Genomic DNA, 24,125 nt, shown 5'->3' with positions numbered 1-24,125 from the left:
TGCATATCAAAAAGTCTTGAGATGGTGAAGAAGGATTGCTGGGAAGATCAACCACAAACAAGGCCAAAAGTGACTTACACGAAGAAAGTCTACCCTAAAAATCAAGGGCAAACCTCCATATAAATAGAAGCCACTTGAAGAGAGAAGGCATAATCAATTTTAGGACCTCTACACTTAGTTAGAATTCTCTCTCGGTAGATCATTCCTTTCAGCATTGTCCTACATCTTCTCGTTCCTCGCCACAGCCATGGTCACCTGAAGTTCACCAGTTCGCCGGAGTTCCACATTATCTCGTACCAGCCAGTTCGTCGCATAGTGACAGTCGTTTCATCGCCCAGAGTGGCAAACCAATCTTTAATGCTTTTGTAGTTAATCTTACTTGTTTTCTTACGTTGGATCTGTTGCATTTTCAATACTTGCTGACTTTGAAGTGCTTTGGTTGAGATCCAGACGTTTTATTACTATGAAGTTGTTTTTGTGCATCGGTTTCTGTTTGATTCAGTTTCTTTCTGCCTAGATTGTGTAGATCTAGTTGCTACTGTAATTTCCAAGTGTTGAATGCATATTTTCATTTCTAAGTTGATCGTTCTGAGTTTGTGAATTGAGTTTGATGTTAGATTTAGATTTAGATTTAAGTGTTAAGTGCGAAGGCTTAGTTCACGTGATTTCTGCCACCTTGCATGCTACCCAGTGAGCGTAATTTCAGTTTCGCTAGTTTAATCTTTTGATTTGGAGTTTTAATTGTTAGATCTATTTTCGTGAGTTGTTAATTTGAAACTCTAGTTGATGAATTCTGGGTTTGTTGATCTGAGTTTATTCATGTGGAAGAAGATAACACCTACATCTAAGTTTGGGACCACTTTTACTTTTTAGTTACTTTTTGCTTTGTCATTTACTTTTCTCTACCTTTTTCTGTTGGTACCCTACAGATCTGTCAGCCTAGTCACCTAACTACCACTTATTCTCTGATATTCCGTTTAGCCTTTTATAGTAACCCGTACCCTCCAGATATTTTCTGAAACATAGTGTTCCCTCAATCTCACGTACACAGCTGCTTGTTAATCATCTTTCACACCTCCTAGTCAGTAGTGTACCACCTTAATTTCCAGTCTAGATAGAATCTCAACCCAAAGCGTGGTAGCTAACCAACAATTCCAGAATATCACCATAATTACCAAAGCGCATTCATCTCTGTGAATTCGACCCTTACATCCACTATACTAGTCAGTAGAAGTGGGTTGAGGAATTATTGATACCAGGTTCAGGCTTAGCTGGGACTTCCATCCTGATCAGTAGGATACATCCTTTGCTTGACGCGACACCTGCTCAAACCTGCTCTTTCACTGCCCTATGATGAAATCTTTCTAAGGGATTAAATTTTAGAAACCACCCCTATACAGATTTGGAGGCTTTACAAAATGACAAAAAAATAGTTGATAGCATAAGCCACACCTAATTCTGTGGTTTACACACACAACTGACAAAAAATATGATTCCTACTTGCTGAACTAGAATCTTACAGCTTCAGTGACACCTGAGATGTCATAGGCTGTACTAACATAATTTTCTGGTAGTTGAAGGTATGCCACAACCGCCTTCACAATCCCTTTTTCAACCTCCAAGGTGATTGGCAGTGTCCTCATTCTTGAAAACCTCTCTTTATTCATGTGTGGAGTTTTATAGTCATTTCCCCCTTCCACCTTCAGTATCTCAGTTAGACAACCTTGAAGAGTACGTAAAACATTGTTGAGTGTTTGTGCACTAAGTTCTTCAAAAGAGCTATGCACATTCCTCAACAAGTCATCCACTCCCTTAGTCACTTTGTCATCCTGTAGAGATTGGATTGCTCTAAAAATTCCCAAATCTAACACATTACAGTCAGGGGAATTAGGTGGTTGGCACCTGATATGGAATTCGAACCCATCAGTGTTTGCAACTGCCAGAAATTCTGCATAATTGAGGTTTATATGAGGCTTGGCATTGTCTTTTTGAATGAATGTCTCCTTGCTTATATTCTCTGGCCATTTTGCCCTGATTGCTGGTATGATCTACACATATATGATCTGTGTGATGGAAAAAATAAGGAAACAAAAACAGTGCACCTTTTGAATTAGGCATTCTCTCATGACTGTCTTGTTCGCTGATTGAATGAGTTTTGTCTCCATAGTGCCTTTTGGCCTGTTCTTGGATTTTCTCTTTGCTGCCTCTATAGTTGTGAATGGAAAAATGCCTATTTTTCCATCTAACATAACTTCTCCATCTTTTGCAAAATGTGGTCTACACACAGCACACATAAACATCACCTTTGTGGTGAACCGCTTTGACTTACATGATTTATATGGCTTATCCTCATCTCGCAGTAGGTAGTATCTATCCGCACTCTTAGTCATGTAAAACCATTTATCATCTATGTGCACTACATTGTGCATTGTGTGCTATTTTTGCTTACCATTGACTATGAGTGGTTAAACATGGCTGAGACCCCATCTCATTCTTGCTAATTTGTTTGAGGCAGTAAGTATGAGCTTTACAACACTTGTGTGTGGCCTGACATACTTTTCTTTCACCATCCCACCAATTGTGCAATTGCTTAAATCAAGTTTGGCAGCCATCTTACGGATGGTAGATCTTTCAAGGACTGAAAGATCTCTTACCTTGGCAAGATCAAGCTGAAATTTATCTTTGTGCTTGTAGCCTCTAACACAGTCTCTTATATTGACAGACACTCTACTCAGAATTTGGAGTTTTGCTTCTGCCCAGATTCTTTGCACTGTCTCCCGGCTTACTCCAAACTTCTTTGCTGCCTTTTCAATACCCCTATATGGTACTTGATGAGGCTCGTTTCATGCATGTGTTCTGTGATAAAACTACACCAAATTCTGTAATCTAACTTCTAATTTTGAGCCAGGTGTGTATGAAAGTTCGCCATATTCAAAGAATGAACTGATCAACTGGGCGGACGAATGGATCAAGGAGAGGGAGTCAAATTTGCTGCGCAAACGGATCAAGTCGGACTACATGACATGCAACAGAAGCACCCGATTAGAAGATTGAATGACACACAAGAAAAATCCCCACGGGCGAAGGGTAAAGAAGACTTTTCGAAGGACAGTTGCCCTAGGGATCAAGACCTCACGCCTTCCTATAAATGAAAATAGAGGAGGAAGGAGGAAGCTTCGAATTGGTGACACTCAGTAGACTTCAGCTCTCTTCTAGGGCTGAAATGGGGGCTCCCAACACTCCAAACTCCTGATTTCCGTAGCATACACACTTGGTTCTTGTTTTGTTTAGTTTCGTAGTGGTTTGGTGTTGGTTTTTATCATTTTTAATAGTTTGGTTCTGCTATTCCACTTCGAGAAGGGGCGATGAAACAATTTCTCTCTTTGGTTTTGTCTATTTTTAGTTTACGCTTGATGTTGCAGATTCTTGATGTTTTGATTCAGTAAATTTAGTGTTATGATTTCTATTCTCGTTGTAATGTCTTGTTTTACCATGCATAAGTGCTCTGCTTTACTTTTGATGTCCGATTTATGATGCATATCTTAGCTCAAGTATTTTGTTACGGTTTGATTTGGTTGGATCTGAGCTTTCGATTTATATTTTGTCTAGTTGTGAAGAAAGTTATGGATAAGCTGTTTTAGGATGTTTAGATCTAGTAGTTGATTTGTGTTATTGCATGATCATGTTTAGTTTCTTATTTACGTAGGTGCAATTTAGTTTTTAGGAGCTGATTCAAGATTACAAGTTGTCGTGATGGTTTCGTTGTTCGTAATTGTTCAGATTTGATTTTGTTCTGTTTTTCATGTTGATTTTGTGAAGAAGATGAAATTGTTAGAAAATTTTTGCTTTATCGTACACTTTGCAGGCGACTGACAATCATTCACTTTTATTCTGTTTGTCCATTTCTGAAAATTGCATGTTGAGTTGATCAAGTAGATTTTAGTTCTGTTTAGTATGTGGATCAGTTTAGTTAGTTTAGTCTCTCAAGTCAAGTAGTTTAACTTAACCCATTGGAAAGCGTGGCCGCAGCCATTCTCATTCGTGTCCGCAACAAATGTAAAACACATCATCTCTGTAGGATCGATCATTACTTCCCTATACTAGTTAATAGTACTGTGGGTTAAGGTTTTGAAACGCTTCTGAGCTCCTCTATTCATCTCACTCAAGCCGGATTAAGTCAAGTTGATCAGTCTGAATCTCCACTGGACCCACTCACCGGCATTCGCAGGTAGAAGGAACACATTTGGCCAGCTGGATCAGTTTGACAATCCAACTTGAGCAATCCACAACGATAAGAAGAAAAGAGAAGATAGAGCGAGAAGAGAAGCGAGCTTTCAGTACTTCACTTGAATGGCTCGATTGTAGCAGATTTTGACCTATCATATTTTTGGTGGTGCCTCCTAACATGCGTGAGCCTCTTTCAGCAGGCTCCATAGCCCAGTGATGAAATATTTTTGAGGAAAATTGTTCTAAAAATCTCATTTTGTTGTAGTTATTCCTTTTATAGATAATGGTAGCTTGAATTTCCCTTCTAAGTTGTGTGTAAGAATGTTGTACTGAAAATGTAGTTCCCTCCAATAATTTGAATTAATTTCCCTCCTAAGTGTCGTGGGTTTTGGGATTTCCCTCCCAAAAAATCCCAAAATGTAATACTCCCTCCGTCCCGCTTTAGCAGTCCCGGTTGATCAATTTCGGGTGTCCCGCTTTAGGAGTCCCGGTTGAACTCGGTGCATAAAAATTGATGTCCACTACATCAATTTATTTATTACATCATTTAAAAGTGGGACCCAACCTCCACTACATCATTTATTTATTACACACTTAAAAGCAAAAAAGTAAAAAAGTTGTTTAAAAGTGGGACCCAGCCTCCACTACATCATTTATTTATTACAAACTTAAATACCCCTTAAAACGTGTGCCCAACTCAACCGGGACTGCTAAAGCGGGACGGAGGGAGTACATTAGTTTGGCAGCATCTAATTTGGAAATGAAAATGCCGATTTTTTGTAGTTATTCATTTTGTTAGCCATTTTATTTACCATAATTCTGTATACCCTTTGTACTAAGGGTATGTCATGTGTAATTAATCATTTCTAGAATTTTTTTGTAAAAATTTTAAATACAGATAATTGTTTTGTTAAGACATTAATCACACAAATAAAATGGATGAAAAATCATTAAGTATACCCTTTACACCTCATTTAATAACCAAGAATAAAATAATAAAAATCAATGTGAGACCTTTATTCCACTACACACTTTCATTTAATACAAATTCAAACTATTTCTTAAAACTCGTGTCAGGTCAAACTGAGACAATATTTGGGAGACGGAGGGAGTGTAACTTTTCAAATAATAATATAGATCTCAAAAATTAATATTGATAAACCAATGTTATCTTTCATGTTCGGATGTACAATAAACCAATTTCAAAAATGAGAGAGAATGAGAACAAACTAAACTTAAAATGAGACAGATGAATTGAAGAGAGAGAGAGATAAATTGACTCTTGAATAAATAAGGGATAAAGAGATGGAGAAGTTGAGTAGGAGTGCAGAGTAGGTGTACAGGTGCTTGCACAATTTGACTAAATTGCCCTTCAAGCCATTTGAACATTTTCGTTCGAAAAGTGGCTAAAAAACTGCATTTGTAATGATATTAAACATTAGGGTCATCTGAGGATATATATTTTTTGTTAGGGGTCTGTAGTGTCACAGCCCAAACGTTAGAAACTAATGAGGCAGTTCACTCTTGTATTAAAAAATAGTACTACATATCTTCTTAAGAGCATTCACAATGGATGGGCCATTCCAAAGGGCCTATCCCTTTCCATTTCATTTCCACATCATCACTATTTTGTTTTAATTTTTTTGCACTTCTATATTTAATATGTTATCAAATTAAATAAATTTAAATGCAAAAATATTAATACACAAATCTTTGTTGTATTACAATATTGGAAAAAAGAATACAACGAGATGCAAATTTAAATAAAACTAAAATAAAGCATCAGTGCCTCTGCCTCTATACCCAATTTTCTTCAATCATATCGTGTTGTAGTCGATTATGGGCTTCTTTTTAGCGCATGTCAACAAATGCCCGAAGACACTCGGCGTACTCGTGAGGGACACCCTGACGGTGGGACTCGCTGGCGACACCGTGGCCTGGTCTTGTAGTGTGTTCAACAGGGACATTGCCGACTTCTTCACCTTTATCATCCACTATCATGTTATGCAATATGATAGTAGTGTAGATGATAACAATGATATCACCTGGGTAGAAGAACCGCGTTGGACCTTTAACCAATGCCCAACGCGCTTAGAGCACACCGAAAGCCCGCTCCACATCCTTTCCCGCCGCCTCTTGCCGTTAGGCAAAATAAGTCCTCTTCGGCTCAGTTGGACAACTGATCGTCTTCATGAAAACGGGCCAAGTTGGGTATATGTCGTCCGCCAAGTAATACCCTATATGATACTGGTTGCCGTTTGCGGTGAAGTCAACCAAGGGACCTATTCCTTGGCATTGGTCGTTGAAGAGAGGCGAGGACTGCAGGATGTTGAGGTCTTTGTTCGACCCGGCCACACCGAAGTACGCATGCCAAATTCATAGCCGCTGGTCGGCAATGGCTTCTAGAATGATGGTTGGGTGTGTGCCTTTGAACCCGGTCGTAAATTGGTCTCTCCAAGCCGTCGGACAGTTCTTCCACTGCCAATGCATACAATCTATGCTTCCCAGCATACACGGAAAGTCGTGCACCCTCCCGTGCAAATCGAGCAAGAACTGGCAATCTTGTGCGGTCGGCTTTCGCAGATAGGTCCCCGAAAGTCTGGATCACGCCTTTACAAAATTTCTTCAGACAATCGCGACCAGTCGTGTCGGCTACGTGAAGATATTCGTCGAACATGTCGGCCGCACCTAGTTGTAGTTGTGCACTTTTGCAGTGGTGATAGTCTAGGCTTGTCAGCGGCATCCCAATGCTGCTGGAAATCTTGGTAACCCGCCGACAACCCATTAACAATGTGCAAGAATACCTCTCGCCACATTCTGAAATGCCGACGAAAAACCGTCGGGCCCCACCGTGGGTCCTTGGCAATGTAATCAGCGTACAACCAGTCGTGAGCCGCAGTGTGGTCACGGGACACCGACTTACAGCGCCAGATTAGCCTTGGAACCACCTCCTGGTCCGCTTCTTCACGACGTCGTTCCGCCCTCGCAATCATGCGCTGTACCACACGGTTTATTACTTCGTCGTCGGAATCGCTACCGAAAGACATTGATAATCTACTAGAGCTAGAAAAAGTATAGAAAAATAAGAGAAGATAAGATGTTGGTGTGGGATATGTAAAAAATGAGAGGTGGTATTTATAGTAGATAAAATAGAATTAAGAAAAAAATGAGAGGACCAATGATCGGCCCAACCCCCGCAATTGGTGGCCGATCATCAGCCAATATCCATCGGCTAGGGCCGATGTATCGGCCATATGGAGGGGGCGGTTGATCGGCCCTTTCCCTGCAGTGGAGGGCCGATCAGAAGGCCTCTCCATCGGCCATTCCATTGTGAATGCTCTGACTGTCACTTATATTTTATTATCATTATTTTTTTCTTCATTTTATTCTTTGTCTATTTTTTTTCACGGCACTAACTATTTTAAATTAGTGCATTTCTCTATGTGATGGAGTAAGTAATAGTACTGTAGTAGTTACGAAATTGAAGCTGTCCTAGTAGAAGATTAGGCAAGATACAGCACAAAAAGTTACGAAATTGAAGCTGTCCTAGTAGATTAGGCAAGATAGAGCGACAAAAAGCTACGAAATTGAAGCTGTCCTAGTAGATTAGGCAAGATAGAGCGACAAAAAGCGACGTCGTTTGGATTTCGAAGTCGTACACGCGGACCAATGTCTGGGTATTGGTATCACCTTCTCTTCACCAGTTGGGATCCGAAGCAACAACTCAACCCGACCCGATTACAGAAATGGCCCGATAATGAGAATCCATGACGCCATTTCTACGACAGTAGCAGAATTTTATAATCAATCTCACAATAAAATTGGGGTAATTATATATTTCATGCAAATATTTTACCTTTGTTTCAATTTAGTACAAAACGTATTAAGTTTACATATTTTATACAAAAAGTTACATTAATATTTTAAGTTAATATATTCCGTTAAATATTTTAAACACCATTAATTAATTTATAATTTGTCCAACTTATCATCATAATAAAAGAATAATTAGAAATTTCATATAATTAATCACTCTAAAAAACTAACATTCAATATCAATTCTTCCATCAATTGATCGTGGTTTAAAAAAATTATGTCTCTCAATATACTCTATTTTTTAATTGTATTCTTTATAGAACACAGTATAAAATAAGTCCATATTTCATCTTTATAAAATGACTAATTTGAGCTTCAAATAGTCAATAAGTTAATATTTAATTTTTCATTTTTACAAAAAAATGCAATTCGCTAATTTGATGGTGAAGAGTGGTGATTTTTTTCTGTATTTTTTATTTTTGTGAGTAATAAAAATAAATGTGTTTGAAATAATAAATAGAAAGTTTTAATTTAAAACTTTTATACAAATTTAAAGCATTGATGAAACTTTTATTATTTTGAAACCCGGAGTAAACTTTTTTATGAAATATATAAAATTAATACTCTTTTGTACTAATAAAATTTAATAATTCTCCATTTGCAATTGCGCACGCAAATCGAAAACAATAAAAAAGGCTGCAGTCGTAGATGCTGAAACCGCCCTATCCTGCCCCAAAATGCGCACCTCCAAACCGCCGCAGCAGCCCGACGAAGCGGAGCGCCGGCTGCGCGATGCGGAGCGCCTACTGAAGGAGGCCCTCTACGAGATGCAGCACGGTCAGCGGGGCCCACCGGGCGACCTCCACCCTCCCTGCGATCACGCCGACGAGTCCTGCGTCGCGCATGCCGTCGGCAACCTGTGCCAGACCTTCCTGCTCTCCTACGGGATTCGCGTCGGTATCGGGATTCTCCTCCGCGCCTTCAAGCTCGCTCGCCTCAAGTCCTATTCCTCTCTCCTTGATATCAAGGTAGTATTTGAATTTCAGATCACGACTGATTTTGTGGATAGATTATGCGGGGAGTTGCAATTGAATTGGCATCTGAATTAAATTATTTTATCTAGTTAAATTAGGTAGTTTGGGGGAATTGATACGATCGTTATTCAGTTTCATTTATTTGTCGATGAAAATATGAAGGTTTCGAAGTTTACTGCTGGATTTTCTGCAGCTAGAGTATAACGAAAAAGATTCAGTAGAATACATGTTATATCGGGATGATGAAAGATCAAACGTGCTTTGGAAAATTGATGAGAATTTTGAAAAGCTTATGGGGTAGAATATATCAAGGAAAAGTGCTTGTGATGCGTATTATCACTCTATGGGTCTTTTGATGGATGAAGATTTTTTTAATAGTGATCCTGTTACTTTATCACGAAAATTTAACACCTATCTTCCTCCTCTAGTTCGTTTGATGTCTAGTCATTGTCTTAGTCCTAGTCCTAGAAGTACAATCTAGCAGTTCTAGCAGTTTGTCTTTCAGAATTACAAACTTTGAACTATCATTCCCTAATTTCAATATTCACTGCAGCAACTTGTTTTCTTGTCTTGATTTCTTGCTGTTAATTAGGTTGTTCTAGTTCAAACTCTATCAATTCATATTCAGTAGTACAATCTAACTCTACATGTGCATTTCGTGCTGAAGGATTAATTTCTTCTCTGTTTCCTAATCCGTACATGTATTTGTAACTAAAGATATGTTAGAGATATATGATATCCATGAAATAATCGTGGCATTTTAATGTTATCACTTCAATCTTTTCTCTGGTCTAAGTGGACTTAGACAGATAAGAGTGAAAGTCAGGCTTTTTATGTTTACTTTCTTGACATAACAAAAGGCTGAGCTTTATCATACCATTTTATTTGGCTAATAGCTGGTTCAGCTGATTTCATCTTTGTCTGATCTATCCCTTCACTTCTTTATTTTCTTATTATCTACTTATAGCCTATAGTTTGTGATAGTCTAGTCAAACTATGTCAATTGGTCCAAGTTGGATTGCTCATGTTTTTAATGGATAAAGCCTTCCAATGTTGATTGGATATGTTGTGGTCAAGTAAAGTACCATTAGCTGGTATATACTTTACCAGCAAATGGTAGTTTGATTGGGATTTCGGGAGATGAATTTTGGAGACTATATCCAATCCTCGCTGGAAGGCTTTATCCATTAAAAACATGGGAACAGGGATAGGGATTCTGGAGATGGATTTGATACGATAATATCTATTAATTTGTATTTTTGGTGTTTTGGATCTGTCACTATTTCTCCTCTCCCCACTTTCTCCCACTTCGACGTTTCGAACTCCTAAGCCTGATAAATGTTGTTCATACTGTGCTATCATCTTTTTCTTTCCCTTACTATTGTCTTTATTTATTTGCCAAGTTAGGCGCATTTATATTCCTCTTATGAAAATCCTAAACGAATGAGTTAAAATGATAGTGAAACATGGTTAACAATTCTTACAATTTTAGATGATTACACACATGTACTCACCCCTCTTAAGAAATGCTACGCAACTTCTAAATAGTATGTTAAGAAAAACAGCAAATAGTCTTGTTATTGGTGCACCAACCTTGGCCCCTGCCCCTGATCCTCTTTACTTTGGTCTGCATGCATGTTTGATGGAATCCATGATTAGTAAAATTTGCGATTCAAGAGTTTATTAATCTTTAATTGAACCATGAATATAATTGCAGCAACTCGTATCAGAGAAAGACCTTATAGTGAGAGAAGAAGCGTGTCGAATTGGCTTGCTTTTTGGGGGATTCACCGGCTCCTACCATGCTTTGAGGTGTTTGCTCAGAAAGACGAGGAAGAAGGAAACACCATTAAATGCGTAAGTTAATAAAAAATCATTCAGTCTTTTTTTAATGTTTCATAAGTTTTGCTAGTTATGGTCTGATTAGATCCATCAACGGTGTTCCTGTTATTCTTGAATTGATTTCAAGTATTAGTCTGCTACATCATTATTGAGATTGATTTTTTACTGCATGACTTATCCAATTCCATTTAGATGACTTTGTTAAAGGTGATGATGGAACAGAATTTTAGCAGGTGCAGTCTCTGGTTTGTCTATTCTAGCATTAGATGATTCCAGCAGAAGGCGCACACTTGCTTTATATCTTTTGGCTAGGCTTGCTCAGGTACATGTACCCTGTATCTCATTTCCCAGTTTTGGCCTAATGTATGAGGTCCTATTACTTCTATTTCCATCTAATCTAATTTATTTAATTGTTTGAACAGTGTGCCTATAACTCGGCTAAATCTAAAAACAAATTCCACTTATGGGGAAGTCATTGGAACCATGGAGACACTCTACTCTTTGCAATAGCTTGTGCGCAGGTAATTTACAGACCACACATCTGATTTACTGCTTCTTTTTGTGTGCGTTGAGCATTACATAATTGTCTCACATGTAGTCTTTGGACAGAGCTTATTCCTAAGACATGGAACTGGTAGTTTATGAACTTCATAAAGGATTGCTTTTAGTTGCTTTACTAATATTGTATTTCCTCTGATTATAAGAACTTCTCAGGTTATGTACTCCTTTGTTATGCGCCCTGAGAGCTTGCCAAAATCATATCAAGATTTCATTCAGAAAACAGGCCCTGTTGCAGCTCCAGTATACAAGGCTGTAAGGGAGTGCTGTAGAGGCTCTCCAGTAGACGTTGCATCACTAGCTGCTTACCTGTCTGGCAGGACATCCACTGATGTGAAGTTGGATAAGTTTCCTGAACTTATTCCTTGCTCGGTCATTCATCCTGATACAAAATCATGCTTAGTTCACAATGCGAATGCTGCAAAGGCTACTTTTAGGAAAACATTTCCCTTGTATTTCTCTTTGACATTTGTCCCGTTTGTTGTTCTGCGTCTGCAAAAGGTACTTCTATAAGTTATTTGATGATTTTACTTCTGCAACCCTCTTCATTACATTGTTTTAATAAATTAAGCATTACTGAAGTGTGAAGTGAACAATGTAGCAAAGGACTTGCAAGATTCAGCAACAGTTCACAGAATATTTTTTTTACTTCATACAGTTCATCGAAGTTTTAGGTTGGTTAATATATATTTTATCATTATTTTCATTCCCCAGTTCATAGATGCTCCAGTTCGTACCTGCCGGACTGCTGTTACAAATGCTGTTCGTTCAACTTCATTCTTGTCCGCCTTTGTTGGTATCTTTCAGGTGGTTTTTTTCTGGCTAAGTTTATAAGCTCTTACATCCAATTATAATTGTACTGATTTAATCTCCTGTGCAAAAAGGGAGTAATATGTTTGCATAGAAAAGTGGCATTGAAGGACCACAAGTTAGTTTATTGGCTTGCTGGAGGGCTATCCGCCCTGTCTGTATTATTGGAGAAGAAAGCTAGACGTGGGGAACTAGCCTTGTACGTTCTTCCAAGAGCTGGAGAATCATTGTGGTACATTTTGGTGAATCGTCGTTTGCTTCCAGATATCAAGAATGCTGAGGTAATTTTTATGGTCCTTACGTGGAGTATGACGTACACTGTTGCACCATTACTATCTCTTACCTTAATCTTCTTGCATTATATATTGCCAAGTACTAGTAGTGATTATATTCTGGTTTAACTGGAAATGCTCCATGCATCTGAATTTGAAGGCAGCTAAGGAAAAGTGAATCAAATGGCTTGCCTGGCTTACTAGGTGCTGCACTGCAGAGCTTCTACTTGAAATATACTCAGCTTTTAGGGTTTTCAGAGAAATAATGACTTGTCACATAATATGTGCGAATTTATCTTTCAGAACTAATTTAAGTTAAGAGAATTATGCCTAGACTAGATTACCATCTGAGCCCTTACTAATGCCTCCGTGTCTGTCGTTATGCACTGTTAGCCTAGCTGAAATATTGTCAAATGACTACTGTAGTGCACTTCCAAGTCCAAAATCAAGAGTTTTGCATTCAAATATACTTAATCTGTATCTCAACTTTGCAGGTGGCTTTGTTCTGTGCGTGTATGGGTGGAATAATGTATTACCTGGAGCAAGAACCAGATACGATGGCTCCTTTCCTGAGGGGCCTGATTCGTCGATTCCTTGCCAGCAGAATTAGCAATCCCGGGCCTCCAGCAGGCCGAAGTGCGTCTTACTCATATCTACAAACTCTGGATGCCATGAAAAAGCCAGATGCGCTTGAGAACCAAGAGAATGGAACTACATCTTCTGAAAAGTACAATCTGGAATCAATTCCCGGACTCTGAGGATCTTTTTGTCCGCTGGTGAGGAGGAGAGAGACGGCTATTCCTTGCTGGAATTCAACTCAAATTTGTTTTTGGGCAGCTGGGTTCTGTCCAACCCAAGAAGATGGTTTGTTATTGTGGTCTTACTCATGAGAAAAATTGTTAGTTTGGTTGGCGTGCTTAATTTGTTGAGTTGAATCATTGTTATTCTAATAGTGAAAGATGAGAGCTAAATTGTGGAGGGCATGTGCTATGTAAATAATTGCAACTCGTATATCTTGTTATTAGAGAATGAAATGCCTAAAAATCGTAATAAGAGTACTCACAACCATACAGTTGTGAGTTATCGTTAGCCGACTCGACTGGTTTCTCTCTATCTGACCAACACTATAGTCCCCTCTTTTTTTAATTGGTTTGTTGTCTCACAATATTAGTCCACATCCATTTTTAACAAGTTTTTCTCTCATTAGTTAGTTAGCATTATCTATCTCCTATTTTACCATTTTTGAAATATGTAGTCCTGAAAGTTTATTTATAAGTGACGAGGGAGTATAGTTAATAACGGGTCCCACAATATTGATACTCCCTCCGTCCGTGAAATGTTGTCATGTTTTGTCATTTTGGTCCGTCCGTGAAAAGTTGTCCACTTTGCTTTTTTTTATATTTTCGGTAAATGAATATCACTTTCTACCAACTTTTTACACTCATGTTCTATTATAAAACTAATATATAAATATGAGACCCTCGTTCCACTAACTTTTTTTAACTCACTTTTCTTCACATTTCTTAAAATCCGTGCCGAGTCAAACTTGAACAATATTTCATGGACGGGGGAGTATTTTATAATAGCGATGGAAGAAAGATCCGCATCAACAAGTCAAAGACTTAAATATATTTCATGAACATCTATTAAAAGTTATAACTTAATAATATGATCTCTAAAGAATTAAACATTAACATGGAGCCCAAAGAATTGAAAATTAGATTTGATTTTTCATCACGTTAATTACGTGTAGAAGTTGTAATTATGATCTGACGTTGCTAATTACTCCCCCGTCCCACTATAAGCGAGACGTATTCATTTTTGGGTCATCTCACTAAAAGTGAGACATTTACTTTTATGTCAAAAAAACAATACTCTATGTCTCTCTTACTTTATCATCCCTCCTACTTTTTTTTTCTCTACTCTTTTCTCACTCAACATTATTCTATTTATTGAACCACTACCTAAAAATTTGTGCTCAAAAGAAATGCATCACATGTGATGGGATAGAGGGAGTATGATTTAGGGGTGATTACTTAATGATACTTAATTATGTTTATCTCTAAAAGTAATTTCTTGTTTCCTTCTATCAAAACATATTTTTGTTTAAAATTTTAAAAATAATCATGTTACTTATTTTCATTCGAATACACTTATATAATTACAAGTTCTCAATCAAGCCATTAATTTCATGAATAGTAGTAGGTTAAAAATACAGAAACCTCTTAGCTAACAGTAGTACATTGCATAAACATTACTGATTAATATCATTACACATTTAAACATTTTGCTAATAATTTGACAGCTCTTTTAGAAGATCCGATTATTTTTCATACTATTGGAATATTACTTATATTTTTAAAGTCTAAAATTACAAGTATTAATATGTTTTTTTCAAACCCGAAGGAATAAGATTAGGATTGAAAATTTCCAATCCAATTAATTTTGCATCCATATAGCACGATGACTCGAGCGGATTAACCCGATTAATATCCCTAAACAACTTCAATGTAATACAGTTTTAATGATTCAACTCACATCTAAGAGCATTCATAGTCTATACCTCTCTCGTACTGTATACTTATATCATTATTATTTCCCTCAAATTTTGTTCCTATCTGGTACTATAACTTCTACAATCAATCTCTCTCCCCGTACCATTACACATATCCTTACTCAAAACAAATTTTATTTTACTATTTCATTTTTTAAATTATCATCTATAACTTTGCAAAAATTAAGTAACACATATAAATAACAAAATTACTTCCCTAAAAACCATAAAAATTGCATAGCCTAAAATTATATATTCAAAATTCATGAAAGTTAAAAAAAGTTGCAAATTATTCGTTGCATCATCCCGAAGTTTATCAACTAGAGCTTCATGCATCCCCCGAATCTCCTAAGAAATAACTGAGGCGATCATCATGGACAACTCCCTCATCTTGAGAAAGGCGGTGACTACGTCAATTGCTAGGTGTACTGTTCATACCCTTCCCCTTAGCATTCCTCTTCGTCGATTTTGTTTCCATGGGACGGATTTCAGTGCTCGGGGACAAGGCGAAGTCCCGGTACACTAGATGTCAACGGATAGGGAAACATGTTATCAGTGTCGATGTTCTAGCTAGTCGGTCTTGCTCGATCTCATCCCTTAATCCGAACATACATCGAGTTGTTGTTGCTTTTTTGGATCAAGAGAACTATCACCACTGTTGGGATTCTTTTTTTGAGGGGTTTTGCTTCTAAAGTATATAAAAAAATATGATAAGATAAAATTAGAAATTTGGATTTAAAAACAATAACAAAATAAATTTTTTGCCACCCCAAAAAAAAACAATAACAAATCTGGATTGAAGAACTGGTGCAGTTACTCCATTGATCTATGATATTGATAAGGATACCCTTTTGTTGATGTATACTCATCCGTCCAACCGAAAATGACCTACTTTTCTTTTTTATTTATTAGTATTAAAAATAGATATAAAGTGTGATGTTACAATAACAAAATTTACACAAATATGAATTACTAGTGTGAAAAACATAAATTAATTAATTATTAGCCAATGAATTAACTATAAGAATGGAACAAATGAATTAATCTAGCTATGAGAAAATTTATTACTATGAAAAAATTAAAAAAAGGGGTTGAGCCGAGTGTGGCTGAATGTTGAGTACAGTAGGGAATTAGAGAAAGAAACGGTTAGAGATAAGAAGCAGCGGCTGGAAGAGAGAAGATAAAACGTGGCGGTGAAAATATAGGGAAGTAAATTAGGGCATATATTGTTTATTAATATTGTACTCCTTCAGTCACTTATTACTCGCACTTTTCATTTTAGGTCATTTGAGATTAATTTTGTAGTGTAATTAAATTAGTATTTTAAGTGCAGATTAGATACTTAATAATGGAATACTCAATTAACTATAATATATTAATTAAATATCCTAATTTTTTACTTAAAATATAAATAGAGTATATATTGTTTATTAATATTGTACTCCTTCCGTCACTTATTACTCGCACTTTTCATTTTAGGTCATTTGAGATTAATTTTGTAGTGTAATTAAATTAGTATTTTAAGTGCAGATTAGATTACTTAATAATGGAATACTCAATTAACTATAATATATTAATTAAATATCCTAATTTTTTACTTAAAATATAAATCGAGTATATATTTCTTTGTGTTGTTATGTGGAGTAGTTTTTAATGTCAATAGTATTTTTCTCCCTCCGTCCATAAAAAAAAATAGTCAAATTTTATCATTTTAAGATGTCCAAAAAAATAATCTCATTTATAAAAAAAAAAGTTTTTCTCTCATACTTTACCTACTTTTTTCTCATCACTCTTATACTTTACCTATTTTTTCTTCATTCTCTCTTACTTTACCAAATTGTCATTAAAACCTGCGCCGTTTGAAATGAGGCTATTTTTCGTGGACGAATGAAGTATGTTTTATTAACTTGCAGTGTATGTATCATAGTTTTAGAGAAATGAAATGTAGATGTTGCTTAAAGTTAAAACTTTTAAAAATTTGAAAGTGTACTTTTCAATAAACGAGTATTAGAAATGAAATGTGAGAAATGAAATGTTGTAGATGTTATCTTAATTTTTCAAAACTTAAATGAATAGAAAAATAAATTAAAGATCCATCTATAACACGGTCATTACACTAGTAATAAGTAATGTTTCAAACTAGAAAACTCTTTGAAAAACTTCAAGTCCCATAGCAAACAAAAGAATTAAATTAATGGATAAAAAATCTTAAAATGCGGGAAATATTATAAAAAAATAGAACCCAAGTCTTCGTAATTTAGAAATTGGATGAGAGATCAATATTATTTCAATAGTGGTACAAAATAATATTCCATTGGACATATATATATATATATATATATATATATATTAAGTAATGGGTTAAATGATTTAATTAGTAAATATTCAATGGGCTAGCCCAATCTAATTCTTCCTTGAATCCCTAACCTAGCCCAAAGAATGCTTTATAAATAGAGATGAAGAGTAAACAAGAGTGTGTGAATTTGTGTCCTAACCTCCACACTAAAACCTAATTTTCGGCGCCTACGATTGTGGGAGAAGGAAGAAGATTGTGGAATTGGAGTCTTTAAATCTAAATTCGATGCTTGGTACCGCAAAATATTTGGATTTGAAATTAAATTTCAATTTCTCTCGTATCAACAATTTGAATTACATATCAAAACTTAATAATTAGAATACAAAATAGTTACTACTATAAAATTGGTGCATAGTACATAAACATAACACACAATGGGCACACAATGTGTACGTATTGACACATACAAACACTGCACCCATACACACACTACATACTTTTTTAAATTCATTTTCATAGCAGTTATATCATTTTTACTGAACTAAGGATTTGAAATTAAATTATAATTCAATTTCTTCAAATTCAATTCCATAGATATCTAATTCCTATTCAATTCCAATTCCGTATACCAAACGAGATCTTATAGTACGTGGAGCCTTATCAGCTCGATCCTTAGCCCTGTGGCGGATCACAGTATAGCAACACTTTATGCTTGGACATGGTTGAAAAAGGTACATACTTCGTATTGTTCCCTCAATGATGAAATGAGATCCTCTCACCTGAAAAATGTTATTTGTAGGTCCAAAAATCACAAGTAAGCACCAAACGAATGATCTCTGCTATTCCAAGACATCTTTTCTATGCGATCATGCTCGTGAGGGTGTCACTTGTAGATAGCTCCTATACTCAGCTAGAAACATCCTAGTTCCTTTAGATGATACCGATGTGCCTTCAGAAGAGGGAGCCACAGCGGGGATCAGACGGTGTCGTCTGGGGAGGCGCACGAGGCAGTGAGCAAAGCTGAATGAGGCGAGCACGGAGGAGTGATAAGCTAGTTTTTGTCACTTGGATTCGATCACTTTTCGCACTACTTAGTTGAATATTTGCATGAGAAGATGCGTGTTTTGGCAGGCAATGAATGGAGTGGTCCGCGAGCATGCTAATGGAATAAACTGCAAATAAATTGATGTATAAGGGTAACGAGTGTGAGAGAACATTTTATAAATGAAAATGAGATATTTTTATAGGACGGAGTGAAAATGAAAGTGTCCTTATTTTTATGGAATGGAGGGAATATATAATGGTGTGTTGGATGATAATTGATAAGACATAAAAAAAGGTAAGGTTGAGTTGGATGAATATTGATGAAATGAACGATGATGTGGAGTATAAAGACATTATTAAATATTAAAAAAGTGGGTGGTTGGGTTGGGTTGGGTTGAGTGCTTAATATAGAAATTACTTAAATATTTATAAAAGTGGGTGATTGAGTTGGATTGAATGGTTACTGATAAACCTAGTCCGTATGGTTGTGGATTTTTTTTTTCTGCTTTTAGTTGCTTTGGGTATAATTATGTAGTCCTCCATGATAGCTAAATTGTTCTAGAATTTAAACTTTTTAATTAACTCCCTCAAAAATTAATATACCTGCACAATATTTTTCAACTAAATCAATTTTCAAAAAATTTTCTGTTTATATTTCACAAACACAAAATATTATACTCAATTAAATTCACTTTGCAAATTCATATGCATATATGGATTAATACATAGTGATGTTGTATAAACTTACATTATTCAAAGAGATGTGCAATCATCCAAATGTGATGTAGTAGTAGTTATTTAAAAGCGTGAAATATTAAAAAAAATAAAAGTGTAGTTTGAGAATATTATCATAAACAATATTTATATTTACACACAGTCAAAATAACGGATGACTGAATTTTCCTTCCAATTTTAATGAACTTGTTTTCATGAAATTTTTATCTATCATACTGCAAAAAGTTTAACATTTCGTGTCATAATAAGAAATGTAAAGATTTTTTTTCTACTTTTTCCATAAGTGTAACATTTTGACTATTTATGAAAAGGGAAATTGATCCCTAATATCATGAACTTTGCACAAATTTTAGTTTTTCCTATGAACTTTTAAATTAATACTATAAATCATAAACTTTCAGATTGATTTGGTATTTCCCCAATAATCCAAGAATCTTTGAAGAAATTCCCTAAAATGCGTTCCTAAGGTTTGTGAAAGAGAAACAAGGTTTTGTATTTTAATTTTTTAGCGTAGCGTCACTGGTGTGTGTTTCTAATTCAATTCTTTATGTTTTTATTAAATTTGTTTGTTTTCTTTGTTCTTAGAGTTCTACTTTGTTAAGTAAACATAGTATTGTGTTTAATATTCCAAATAGATATGCCAACATGACATGCCACTTATAAGAATTCTGCCAAATAGAATTCAAAATGCCATATAAGCTAGCCGGATTTTACTTTTGACATGCCGTAGGAAATAGCAAACTGATCTGAAAGTTCATGATTTGTGGTACTAATTTGAAAGTTCATGGGAGAAATCAAAATTTGTGCAAAGTTCATGATATTAGGGACCAATTTCCCTTATGAAAATGAATAAAGTTATTATGTATCCATTTATTATATTTCATTCTACTTAATCTTATAGTATAATATTTAATTTAGTATTTTATAGTTAAAATACTGTTATATATAGTCCATGCATCGCACGTGGGAATAACTAGTATAAATATACCTACACTAGTTTTGGCTTCCGTACAAATTTGAAGTATAGTACTATTTAATTTAGTTAAAATACTGTCATATATAGTCCGTGCATCGCACGTGAGAACAATTAGTATAAATATACCTAGACTAGTTTTGGCTCCTTTACTGATTTGAACTATAGTAATATTTAATTTAGTATTTTATAGTTAAAATATTGTCACATATAGTCCGTGCATCGCACGTGAGAACAACTAGTATAGATATACCTACACTTGTTTCACACCTTTATGTGTTGTTGACTGTGAATTTTTGGGTAGATTTTTGTTAAATTCTTTTTGTTTAATCTTGTTCTAGTTAATGCCATTGTGTTTTTTTTCCTTATATTCCATAAGGGTTTCTTCGGTTTCTGGAGGTCTAACGGTAATCGGCGATTTAAAGTGTTTATACGTTTTCATATAACTAGATTTGGTCATTCCATAACTTTTAAATGCTGAGTGGGTTCAAACTCATTTCATATTTTAGTTGTGTGAACGTGTTAATTGTCCGCGTAACCCGACATAGATCTGTATTCGGTTACTTTGTATTTATTGTACCAGGTCGGATTTAAGCTGGTTTGCCGATGTATCCGTAAGATGGTAATAAGCATTTAATGCTCCATTTTTAAATCTAAATCCGATGCTGCAAATATTTGGATTTGGAATTAAATTCCAATTCCAATTCCTCTCATATCAAAACTAAATTACTAGAATTCAAAATAGTTACTATAAAATTGGGGCACAGTACATAAACATAGCACAGACAGGCACACAATGACACATACAAACGCTGCACACATGCTGCATACACTGCAGACTTTCTTCAAATTCATTTTTGTAAAAATTGATCTAAATGGTCTCTCTTTCTCTATGTGACACATTTCTTTTTTGGGCACAAAGTTTTAGGTAGTGATGTTTAGTGGTTAAATGAAGACAGAATAAAGTAGGAATGAGAAAAAAGTACAGAGAAAAAGTAGGAGATATGATACAGTAAGGGAGAGATAGAGTATTGCTTTTTTGCTATAAAAGGAAATGTCTCATATTTATAATGGGATGACCCAAAAAGGAATAAACCCCACTTACGATGGACGGAGGAAATATCTTTTATATACTCCCTCCGCCCCCAAAAAATAGACTAGTTTTTCCATTTTAGGTTGTACCCCAAAATTAGACAAAGTCTAAATATGGAAAGTTTTGAACAAATAAACACCACTAATAATGTGAACCCCACAATCCACTAACAATACTTTCACTACCTTTTTCTCTCTCCCTCTTACTTTTTCCCATATCTCTCTTACTTTACCAATTTCATATTAAAACCCGTGTCATACACAACTTTGTCAATTTTGGGGGACGGAGAGAGTATATTGTTATACTCCATCCATCCCAACTAAGTTGAGTCGTATTCTTTTTTGGGACGTCCCAACTAAGTTGAGTCATTTTCCTTTTTGACAAAAAAACAAAACATTTATAAATATATACTTCGTGCTAAAAAAATACACTTGTTTCATTGTTGACTGTGAATTTTTTGGTAGATTTTTGTTAAATTCTCTATTTATTAACCCGACATAGATCCGTATTTCGTATTTACTGTGCCAGCTCGGATTTAAGCTAGTTTGCCGATGTATTTGTAAGTTGGCAATAAGCATTTAATGGTCTAATTTCTATGCTCTCTTTCTTTCTTTTTTCCTAGTTTATTGTATCTCTACTTAACATTTAATATCAATTTTCTAAATCTTACGATAAAGAAACCCATCAACTATCTTGGGACAGTGAGAGTAGTTCCCAAAACAATGAAAACAATTTCCAGTGAGGATCATGTTTGTATTTTTATACTTCATCCGTCCCGTTTAAGATGACACATTTCCTTTTTTGGAAACTTTCTCTCTTCAATTAATACACTCAAACACTTTTTCTTACTCCTATTAATATATTAATCTTTTTTTCTCTCTCTATTTTAATACTTACACTCACCTTTCTCTCTCCAATTAAAAACTTTAACCAATAACTCCTAAAATCCCGTGCCGGCCATGAAATGTGTCATCTTAGCCGGGACGGACTAGAACATTTTTTTTAAAACTCTTATATGAAGGAGGAAATTACAAATAAACTCCTATAGAAAAGAGGAAATTTCAACTGATGTCAAGAGGGCTCGAACTCGGCACCTCATACAATAATGTTTAAACTCCTTGCCGCTAGGACAAAGGCTCTGGACGACGGAGTAGAACATTTTGTTAGGTAACTTTATGCTATATTTGACAACTTTGTGCAATGGCAATTGCACAAAGATGGTGATAAATGTATTAATTAACTCGTATTTATTGTGCCAAGTTAGATTTAAGCTGGTTTGCCGATGTATCCGTAAGATGGCATTAAGCATTTAATGCTCCATTCTTAAGTCTAAATCCGATGTTGTAAATATTTGGATTTGGAATTAAATTTAAATTCCAATTCAAATTCCCCTCATATCAAAACTAAATTATTAGAATTCAAAATAGTTACTATAACATTGGGGCATGGTACATAAACATAGCACAGACATGCACGCAATAACACATACAAACACGGCACACATGTTGCACACACACTACATACTTTCTTCAAATTCATTTTCATATTACCACTACATTGGACTTTAATAATTAACTTAGTTGCTTCATATTTTCTTTATTGTTTAACAAATCATATTTATTATTTTTTATTTTTCAAATTTAACAAAATGATAATTGAGGGTTGAAGGCAAGAAAATGAAACTTCAATTAATTATTATTTAAATTAAAAATTAAATACTCCTTCTGTTTTATTAATAAAGGAAATGAGTGTATTTTTTTAGATATTCTCTTACTTTATTATCTATCCACTTTAATCACAAAACAACCCTGCATAAAATCTCTTGATAAAAAATAAATATTTTATATTTAGTGGGACATGGGAGTATGAAGTTAATAAATTATGGTAAATGATGGAAAATGATACTATGAATTACTCCATTAAAAAAAACTAAATAAGATAGTCGGCCAAAAAATTTGATTGGCATGTTTGATTTGCAATTCAATAGTAACAAGAGTAAAATGTGGAATTGAAATTATGGAGGATGCATTAGGCCATCGACAATAATACCTTGATTTTTAGTCATAACCTAATTCTTTTCTACCACGACAAAAATTTTATTATATGTGTTGTAATAAAAAATATAAAGATTTTATTTTCTACTATTTCCATAAGTATAACATTTTGACTATTTATGAAAATGAATAAATTTATTTTGTATTCATCAATTATATTTCATTCTATCTAATCTTATAGTATAATATTTAATTCAGTATTTTGTAGTTAAAATACGTTATATATAGTCATTACATCGCACGTGAGAACAACTGGTATAAATATACCTACACTAGTTTTGGCTTCAATACATATAAGAACTATAGTACTATTTAATTTAGTATTTTATAGTTAAAATACTGTCATATATAGTCTGTGCATCGCACGTGAGATCAATTAGTATAATATACCTACACTAGTTTTGGCTCCTGCACAGATTTGAAATATAATAATATTTAATTTTGTATTTTTTAGTTAAAATACTGTCACATATAGTCCATACATCGCACGTGAGAACAACTAGTATAAATATACTTACACTTGTTTCACACCTTTTTGTTTGTTGACTGTGAATTTTTTGGTAGATTTTTGTTAAATTCACTTTGTTTAATCTTGTTCCAGTTAATGCCATTAAGTTTTTTGTCGTACATGCCATAAGGGTTTCTTCAGTTTCTGGAGCTCTAAGGGTAATCGGCGATTTGATGTGTTTATGCGTTTTTGTATAACTAGATTCGGTTATTCCCTAATTTTGAATTGCTGAGTGGCTTCAAACTCATTTCATATTTTAGTTGTGTGAACGCGTTAATTGTCCGCGTAACCGAGCATAGATTCCGTATT

The 24,125-nt window shown here is 35.1% G+C and overlaps 1 protein-coding gene across 1 annotated transcript; it reads left to right on the top strand.

The window, feature by feature from the left end:
- The first annotated feature begins 8,710 nt into the window (after positions 1 to 8,710).
- LOC121810257 lies at positions 8,711 to 13,648 on the top strand. The gene is made up of 8 exons (XM_042211032.1): positions 8,711 to 9,071; positions 10,795 to 10,934; positions 11,142 to 11,241; positions 11,342 to 11,440; positions 11,634 to 11,978; positions 12,192 to 12,284; positions 12,362 to 12,568; positions 13,054 to 13,648. The coding sequence occupies exons 1-8, from the start codon at positions 8,781 to 8,783 to the stop codon at positions 13,315 to 13,317; spliced, it is 1,539 nt and encodes a 512-aa protein (XP_042066966.1). The 5' UTR covers positions 8,711 to 8,780; the 3' UTR covers positions 13,318 to 13,648.
- Positions 13,649 to 24,125: the final 10,477 nt, after the last annotated feature.

Source organism: Salvia splendens, chromosome 7 (assembly GCF_004379255.2).
Source record: "Salvia splendens isolate huo1 chromosome 7, SspV2, whole genome shotgun sequence".
Lineage (NCBI taxonomy): Eukaryota > Viridiplantae > Streptophyta > Magnoliopsida > Lamiales > Lamiaceae > Salvia > Salvia splendens.
This window is presented reverse-complemented; position numbering and strand designations above follow the sequence as displayed.